Source organism: Microtus ochrogaster, linkage group LG4 (genome assembly GCF_000317375.1).
Source record: "Microtus ochrogaster isolate Prairie Vole_2 linkage group LG4, MicOch1.0, whole genome shotgun sequence".
Lineage (NCBI taxonomy): Eukaryota > Metazoa > Chordata > Mammalia > Rodentia > Cricetidae > Microtus > Microtus ochrogaster.
In genome coordinates, this window is record NC_022030.1 from 6,668,575 (window position 1) to 6,677,869 (window position 9,295).

At 36.0% G+C, this 9,295-nt stretch overlaps 1 protein-coding gene across 1 annotated transcript in view; it reads right to left on the bottom strand.

Annotated features, from left to right (window-relative positions):
• Positions 1–2: 2 nt before the first annotated feature.
• Positions 3–9,295, bottom strand: part of Bclaf1 (BCL2 associated transcription factor 1) — a gene marked incomplete at its 3' end in the record, with an annotated part of 29,804 nt that continues 20,511 nt past the window's right edge. Inside the window, exons 9-12 of the mRNA XM_026786228.1 lie at positions 9,201–9,295; positions 7,844–8,024; positions 6,794–6,940; positions 3–95 (exon numbers count right to left, since the gene is read on the bottom strand). Coding sequence (XP_026642029.1) covers positions 3–95; positions 6,794–6,940; positions 7,844–8,024; positions 9,201–9,295 — 516 coding nt within the window. The remainder of the gene's footprint in view (positions 96–6,793; positions 6,941–7,843; positions 8,025–9,200) is intronic.

The following is a 9,295-nucleotide window of genomic DNA, read 5'->3' on the forward strand; positions in this document are numbered from 1 at the left end:
TTTTTGAAATTAAAGCGCCCTCTGCCACGCTGGAAAGTACCACGACCTCTTCCTCTTTTGGCCCAATAATCCACACCATCATCTCTGTCATCATGCTATAGAAAGGTTTAAAAAAAAACACATCAATGATATGGTTTTCAAATAAGATACAAATTCTCTAGTCACATTGAACATATTGAAGTTCAAAAATTCCCCACAAAAATATCATAAATGCAGAAGCCAGAAAATGTCATTGTAATTATAAATAACATTTATTACATGCTATATAAATTATGCCTAGCATTAAGATTTTAAAATCCTACACTGAGATTTAAATATAAATGTGATTATACATCAATCTGAAGCCTAGGGGTTTCAACGGTAAATCATGACAGCACAGTCCCATCGCAATTTATCTCAGCTTTTTTACAGGAAGTTTCGAAGCTATTACATTCCAACCTTAAGTTTTCAGTAACTATGTTTAGTTACTCCCCAACTTACAAACTATTCTACTAAGCAGAACAATCTCCAAGTCTGAAAAGTACTTAAAAGTTTCTAAAGTATTTCCATTCCAAAATACTATACAAAAAGCCAAAGGTTTCCCTCACATTAACTCATTAAATAAATCTGCCAACTCTAAGATGAAAAGTGAGGCACAACAATGGCCCTTTACAAGAAAAGCATAATGCAAATGTCATGTTGCTCAGCCTTTCCAGAACTACCCAACTAACTAAATCCTTTCAAGTCTCACAAAGACTGTTCATACAAAGCAGAATTAAGTTTTTATTGCATAACCGTTTTGTAAAGATTAACTTCTTATGCAACTTAAAAATTGAACTTGTACAGGCAATTATTAAACTATTCTAAAACAGTTCTCAAGTGTTAATAACTAGTATATTTTGATACCATTACCAAACCAATGAAGATTGCTAGATGGAGTCTGCATGATTCCATAAAGAATGTCTTCTGAGATTATCAAAATTATAGACTTCAGAAAAGAACCACTGGGCTGGAGAGATGGCTCAGTGGTTAAGAGCACCGGCTGCTCTTCCAGAGGTCATGAGTTCAATTCCCAGCAACCAACCACATGGTGGCTCACAACCATCTATAATGAGATCTGGTGCCCTCTTCTAGTGTGTGGGCATACATGGAGGCAGAATGTTGTATACACAATAAATAAATAAATTAAAAAAAAAAAGAACCACTCAAAACAATGTCTACAATTACATTGTTTTACATTGTTTCATGTTCCCTCATGCCATTAATACCCAATTTTAGAGCCTTTTTTGTTTGATATGACATTATTAGTCCTTGAATTTGTAGGAAGAGGCAAGTAGTAGAGAAAACACCTGCCATTTACATCTCAACAGAAATCAACTTCTCTGAGAATTTACTTCATTCTAACATAGGGAGACAGCCTAAAGGAACACTAGAGAGTCAGTAAGAAATACTTGGTCCACTGTCTAACAAGCCAGAACTCAGTGTTTCTATGATGCTTACTAGGTATGATATGGTAAAACACTGCTCTGAATACAATCCAATCTTTTTTTTTAATACAATATTCTGTCTGCGTGTATGCCTGCAGGCCAGAAGAGGGCACCTGACCTCATTACAGATGGTTGTGAGCCACCATGAGGTGCCGGGAATTGATTCAGGACCTTTGGAAGAGCAGGCAATGCTCTTAACCGCTGAGCCATCTCTCCAGCCCTACAATCCAATCTTTAGAAGTAGAAATATTATTGACTATCTATTCCCTATCCTATAAAACACCAAGAAAAAGAAAAATGAAAAATCTTACTGACCATTATCCACAGGATACAATTCCGATAAATCCAAGAGACAGTAAATGAGTATCAGGCAACTCAGTAGAAATGAAAAAAGCGAGTAGCAAAGCTAGGTGCCAGCCAAATTACTCATTACCTTTAGCTACATGCTCATCTGATATTTTAAGTAAAAAGAAAGTAGAACCTCAAGAGACTAAGATGTTTTCATCAGAGAACGTCCTAACAGCAATTATGTTGAAACCGTGGATACACATTGTTTTTCTTTTGCCATTTTCATGTATGTGGCATGTGTTATTATAGGCCAAGTGTGTGAGCATGCCTACAGAGGGCATGACGGAACCTGGAAACATTCTTGAATGTTCTTCCACCTTTTTCACTAAAGAAAGGTCTTGCAACTAAACCCATCAGTGTGATAGCTATGCCTAGGGGAATCCTTCATCTCCACCATGAAGGCAGGAATTACAGATAGGGCTACACTCTGCAAACCCAGAGTTTGTATGTGGACCTTGGGGATTTCAGATATAACCACTGAGCCACCTCCCCAGCCACTCTAAATAGTCTACCATTTCAATTTCTTATATTCAAAATCTGAATCTAATTTTAGTAGTTAAATTTTTCAGATGACTGTTAAAAGTTAAATGGCTTTTGTTTTTCAAGGAATCTATAATATACTGAAGAGCTCCTGTATCCTCACCTCTCCACTAACACAATTCAATCAAGTTACCCTAGGTATGTGGCCCTATAATCCCACTCAGATTTTAAAGTCAGCCTGTTCTGCAGAACAAAATCCTGTTTTGACACCCCCCTCATTGGTTAATATATTTAAAAAGTATTGAGTTTTTAAAATTTCAAAAGTTACTCCAAACTTTGACCCCTCCTCCATCCCTAAGCCCTTCACTCCACCAGGGATTAATCATTTCCTTCCTTTCTGAGAACTTGCCATTGCTGTATCCTCCCACTTGTTGCAGCTCATGCTCACCTCTCAGGAGCTACCCGACACTAATATGTATATTTTCTACAATTATTACTATCACGCTCTTGCATAAAGCCAAGGTTGGAGGTAAGAAACCTATGATATAACAAGCACTACTATGATTCATCAAGGCAGTTATGAGGCCCACAGATCAGAAATTCAGCTGGAAACATAATGCATAGACTCAAATACTAACCATTCTTACCAGCCCAAAAGTCAAACTTCTCAGTAACTAATCACTCTTCATCTGAAATACAAACTAGCCTCAACTCAGAAAGATTTTTTTTTTAATTTAAAATTTTTTCATTCCTGAGGTCACTATAACCCATGTTGGCACCAAACTTGTATCATCTGTCCTTCTGCTTGAATGCTGTGATTTCATGTACGCACTACCATGCCCAGCTTAAAGGTTACTAAGCATTAATATTCTAGTAGGTTAAACTTTCTACACAGGTATTATTGTTAAAGAACCCAAAGAACTGTCTAATTTTAAACCTCATTTTTTTGAATTGTAATTTTTGCTCAGATCGCTATTCTAAATATCTAAAGTCAGTGTTTGTACATAAAATGCAAAATATTTTAAATTAAAATATTCTGATGAGCCAAATGGTGCCATATGCCTTTAATTCCCTATAATTCCCTCTGCCCTATAATCCCACTCAGGCAGCAGAGGCAGGTGGATCTCTGTGAGTTCAAAGCCAACCTGATCTACAGAGAGTTCCAAGATAGCCAGGGAAACACAGAGAAACCCTAGCTCAAAAACAAACAAAATTCTGGTAATCAAAGTTGCCACTTAAATTGCTCTCAAGCACCAAAATAACTTAACCATCAGTTTTGATGTGTATAATAAATATATTGTACAGATCAAAATTTTTTAAATTAAAACCTAGAGCAAGGCGGTGGTGGTACACATGTGTATGCTAGAACTCCAGAAGCAGGTGAACCTGAGGCCAGCCTGGTGTACAAAGCAAGCTCCTGTAAAGTAAGGGATATACAGAGGAACCCTGCCTCCAAAACAAAACAAACAAACAAACAAATAAATAAAATGATAGCCCTCAAAAGCAACAAATTATTAATCACCATTTGTTAAGTATCTAAATTTTTTGTTATTGCTTGTTTTTTTGATACAGGATTTCTCTGTGTAGTCCTAGCTATCTATCCTGGAACTTGCTCAAGAGACAAGGCTGTGCTCAAACTCAAGAGATCTACTTTGCTTCTGCCTCTGCCTCCCAGAGTGCTGGGATTAAAAGCATCCATCACCACACCTGGAAAGTAACTCGATTCTTAAAATAACACACTAATAAAATTATTGTGTAATACTAAGACAATCTAAAATGGCTATGTCCCAAATGAATACATAAAGATCCATGATAACAGATTCTACAAGCAACAGGAAGTCTGGTCTAAATTAAATCTTTTGCTTGAATGCAGTGTCCCATGCCTGTAATACCAAAATTTAGCAATAAGCAGACATATTAACCTAAGGGGTTCAAGGTCATCCTCCAGCATATATACATATTAAGCAGGTTTGAGACCATGTCTCAAATATACATTAGTTTTTGAAACTATTAAAAAGCATGAACAATATGCCACATATCCTTTATTCTCAGCAATCAGGTAGCAGAGGCAGAGATCTCTGTGAGTCTGAAGCCAGTCTAGTCTATATAGAATAACCCTATCTTGAAGGGAAAAAAAATAATGATTCCATATTTACTAGCTACCTCTTATTTTCTCACACTTGAACTATTTATCGGGCAATTTTACTACTCCTCATCCAAGCTTAGAAATGTGGGCCTCTTAATAACATCTACTCTGTGTAATCTTATCACATCTTTATGACTGTCACATGGTGATTCTTAGATCTTGGTGTTAACAACTACCCATTGGATCTACTTTTGCTTTCTCCTAATCACTTCAAATTCATCCTACATAGGTTAAGAATTTAATTTTCTTTAAAACTGTGTCTGTCTTCTAATTTTTGAGTTACAAAACTGATCAAACTATTTCCAAGTTCCCATTAAGTCAGGGGCAGTGGGCCACAACTATAAACCTAGCCAGTCTTTAGGAATCTAAGGCAGCCAAATCAAGTGTGAGGCCAGCCAAAGCTCCAAAGCAAGAAAAGCCTTTCATAAAATGCTTTAAAATCCTCTTTCACATGTAACCCCTTGGTTCAGGCATCTGGTATCTACTTCTTCAATTGCTTTTACTATTGAAATATTATAGATTAACCACAATCTTTTTTGCTTGGATTTGTTTTGTTTGTAGAGACATGATTTCTCTGTATAGCCTTGGCTGTCCTTAAACTCCTCTGTAGACCAGGCTGGCCTTGAACTCAATAGATCTGCCTGCCTCTGCGACCAAGTACTGAGATCAAAGACATTCGCCACCACCCTCCAGTCTATCACAATCTTGATTCCGGGGTCTCTCAATTTTCCCAAACATATTTATACCAACAAGCTAACCACTTTGCCCTCTCCTGTATGTTCAGTCTCTCTGCCCAGCTCCATGCTCAAGACAGCTTCTCTGTAAGTGCTCTCATCAGTTCCTTTGTCAAGTCATCACAAGAACTCAGTTTCTGTCACTCATTTGTTCTTAAACCCAAAAATGGGATTACCCTAGTTGCCTTTTAAAATATTAAAATGAGGAATTTGTCAATTATATTTTTTTCCAGGTGAGACAGTAGACAACTTTAATTCTAGCACTCAGGAGGCACACACAGGTGGATCTCTGATTTTGAAGCCAGCCTAATCTACATAGTGAGTTCCAAGACAGCAAGGGCTATATAAGAGAAGCCCTCTCTCAAAAAATAAATGTATTTATGGGTATGTACACATGTGCTTTTTCTATATGTGCACCACATCCCCAGAGGTACCACAAAAGGCTAGAAAAGGGTGTCAGATCCTAACATATGTTTACTGGGAATTGAACTCTGGTCATCTACAGGTGCAGCAAGTGCTCTTAGTCACTGAATCATCTATTCGGCCCATTTATTAAAGAAAAAAAATCAAATGGAAATGAGTCTTCTAAAACAAATTCAATTCATCAATAATAACTGAATTATACACCTTACTATTGCCAGATTGTTAAGAGTTCCTCAGCAGAGAGCACAAACTGAATGACTGTTACACATCATGCATTCTAAAAGCTTACATAACTTATTCAAATTTTGGGCCATTAATGTAAATAGGAAAGTAGAAATCCATTTTTCAAGAAGTATACTAGTTATTTTCCAGATTCACTTCAGAATATAGATTTGGCCTCTAATTAAGCAAATCTGCTATGAACAATCAGATTTGGTCACCTTCTAAGACCATTACTATTTATTTACTTGCTTTCAGTTTCCAAAACTAGCATCTGAAACATGACTTCCCCGAAAAGTTATAACAAAAACTAATACTTTTGTTAAAGTTTTGGCAACTTAACATCTGTCTCTATAATACATTACATACAACCCTTTCTTTTCCCAAGCCAAACAAAACAAAATTGCCATCCTATCTACCGAGCCTTCAAGACCCACGACCTCCCATTTTACACTTGGAAAACTATTTGAACAGGAAAAGCATGTCCATCACAAGCAAGGATCAAAGCCAGCATGTCTAGGAATTAAATTTTTCAAAACCTGTTTTTCCTGTTATTCAATGAAGTTTGAAACCCCTGAGATTCTTCATTGTAAGAATCATGAAAAACATTACTTTTCTTGTGTTTAAATAGTTATGATAGAAAGTACAATTTAATTAAGATTTCTACATTTAGAACTGTCTTAGACAGATGAGTTGACTACTTTCTCTGAAAGTGGCAATCAAATCAGGCATATTTTTAATTTACCTTGATCAGCCTGCCGTATGTACTGTTAAATGAAGCATATAATCAGAACTAAAGGGACCCACATCTAAACTCAAAGCTTCAAACAATTTAAATAATGGTATTACGAGAAAAAAAAATTTTGCCCAAGTTACAGTGAAATCCCTTAATGGTGAACCATCTGAACTGAAATGTATTCACCTAGGATGTTTTGAAAATCAACGCAAACCAAATAAAACAGATTTCTAACACCCACCAAGAAGTACTTCTTGCTCTTTGGGGTATATTCTGGATCCCATTCCTCTTCCTTCGGTCTCTTTTGAAAAGTAGTATTTGAGTTGTTTGGACCAGTATTTGTCCCCGCAAAAACTCCTCTGGCTCTTCCTCTGCCTCTAATTCGAAACTGATTAACATTAACAAAGTTGTTTAGTAATGCAATCAAAGGTATTTAGTTACATGCAAACTATAGATTTTACTGCAGTAACAAAAACAAAATGTATGCATGTATGTCTGTCCACCTGTCTATCTTCACAGCCACTGAGGATGGGATGGGTAGCAATTTTATACCATAGACCTACTGGAAGTTAGGTAGATTACAAAAAATAATATATTGAAGTATTAGAATATGTACTTTCATGACCTGAAACTAGCACTTTTAAACTACGATATAGTTAGGTGTCCCCCCCCCCCTTTTCACTAACTAAAAGTTATCTAGTTCCTTTGAATTACATCACTAGAACCCCAAGTGTCTAAACACATCTGTTTACCATACAAGAAAAACTCTTCCTTTGCCTAAATGACCTAGTACTGTTAGCATCTAGTGACTGTATCCAACTAGATAAAGCTAAAAGTAAAAGTATGGATGTGAGAAAATGCACTACCTTTAAGCCTCTAACAGTTACAGTAACTTTATAAACCATGGAGACAATGCATGCTATGTAGAGTTAGGAAAGTGTGGCTGTACACGAATAAGCAAGGACCTGAATAGGCAAAAATGAAAACAGTAATCACACAGAGATGAGTAGATTTTAATGCTTTTAAAATCGGTTTCCCAAAACTAGTGATTTAGTAAGTGAACTTCTGAAACTGATATTGATCTGGTGGGGAAAAGTATCTGTTTATTTAGATGCTTCAAGATCTCAAAATGGCATTTCTGAATGAAGATAGTATTTCAAATACCATTTCATTTCTCAAGACTGATTCTTACTTCGGGAAAGACAGCTAATAATCTACAAGGTATATTTAATTTCCCCTTTTTATAGTTCTCCAAGGTAAAGGCACCTGAATGATCAAAGACATTACTTACAAAGGTTCCTCGAGGTCTGCTAACTCCTGCAAATCCCGAGTAGTCTTTCATCTCATGGTGAGTTTTAAAGTCTTCTTCTCTTTCTTTCTTACTCTCTTTTTCTTCTCGAGAACTAGGTGAGGAAGGTGATGCCGAAGAGGATGATGATCGAGAATGATCTTGCTCTCTACCTTTATGCTTGCTGAAAAATAAAGAAAAAAATGTGCTTTTTTTTTAAAAGATAAAGAATTCTTTAGAATCTTATGAGGAATGTTTTTAAGTTTTAAAAAAACTATCCCCTATAAAATTATTACATAAGTAAAATTGGGTGTAAACTCTGACAGTCTGTTCCATTCTTCTTCAAGAATTGTTTTATATAATTAACAACGCACTAGAGCCTACCAGTTAGAAACTGGTTGTTTGCAAATTTTAATGATGTTCAGTTCTTCAAAACATTAACTTGTAATCTTTTGTTATCTTAATAAGAAGAAAGGAAAAGGTGGGTTTCTGTTATTTGTTGCAGTGCTGGGGATTGAACCCAGGGCCTAAAACATGCTAGGAGGCACTCAATCAAGCTACAGCCCAGCCCGAAAATGTTCTTGAATCCAAGTTTTAAATGACTGCAGTTTATACACACCCCGAGTAAGAACAGTTTGTACAGTTTGGGCCTTAACGTCATGATAGAAATAAAAGGCATGTGACATTACAAGTAACAGTCATAAACTTAAAAACACAAGTAAAATCCACCATTTACCTAATGAACATCAAGAAAAACAATTATCTATAATACACTGTATTTCTATAATACACTGTATTTCTACATTTGACTCTATGGTGATAAAGATTTACATGATTCTAATGCAACACCCAAGAAAGGTCATACCTGCAATAACTCTTACCACTGCTAATAGTATCCACGGAAATATAATTCTCAAAGACTAATGCACAATCCTATTTCCTAGTTTTTCCTCCCCCCATCTCTCCCATGTTAAACCACTAGGCATCACTTTAACAGTCTTGTACTCTGGGTGTTATGAGTTGAAAAAGTGCGGAATCAAGCATAACGAACCAAAGTCCTTACACAAACTGTTTCTAGAAATGCATTGCATTGAAGTCCAACCTCCTGATGTAGCCTGGATAATAGGACACATTAATTTGTCATTTTTTTTTTCAGTGTTAGCTTGCTATTCCAAAGTTTTTGTCCTCATCCACCATAAGCCGTGTAAAAGACAAATACATTTTTGCTGTAAAACAAATAATTTTAATTGTTTAAATTTAAACATTGGATTACATAGTCAAAATTGAAAGCAATTAAGCTGACAATTATTAAAGGCTAATTAGAAGCTAAAACCTAAGTCAAGACAACTTTAACAATTACCTGTCATCTTTGTAAGATTTGTATTCCTTGTAATCTTTTGGAGTTTTTTCTTGCTTTCTTGATCCACTAGATTCCCTGGAGCCCTTGGAATCGCC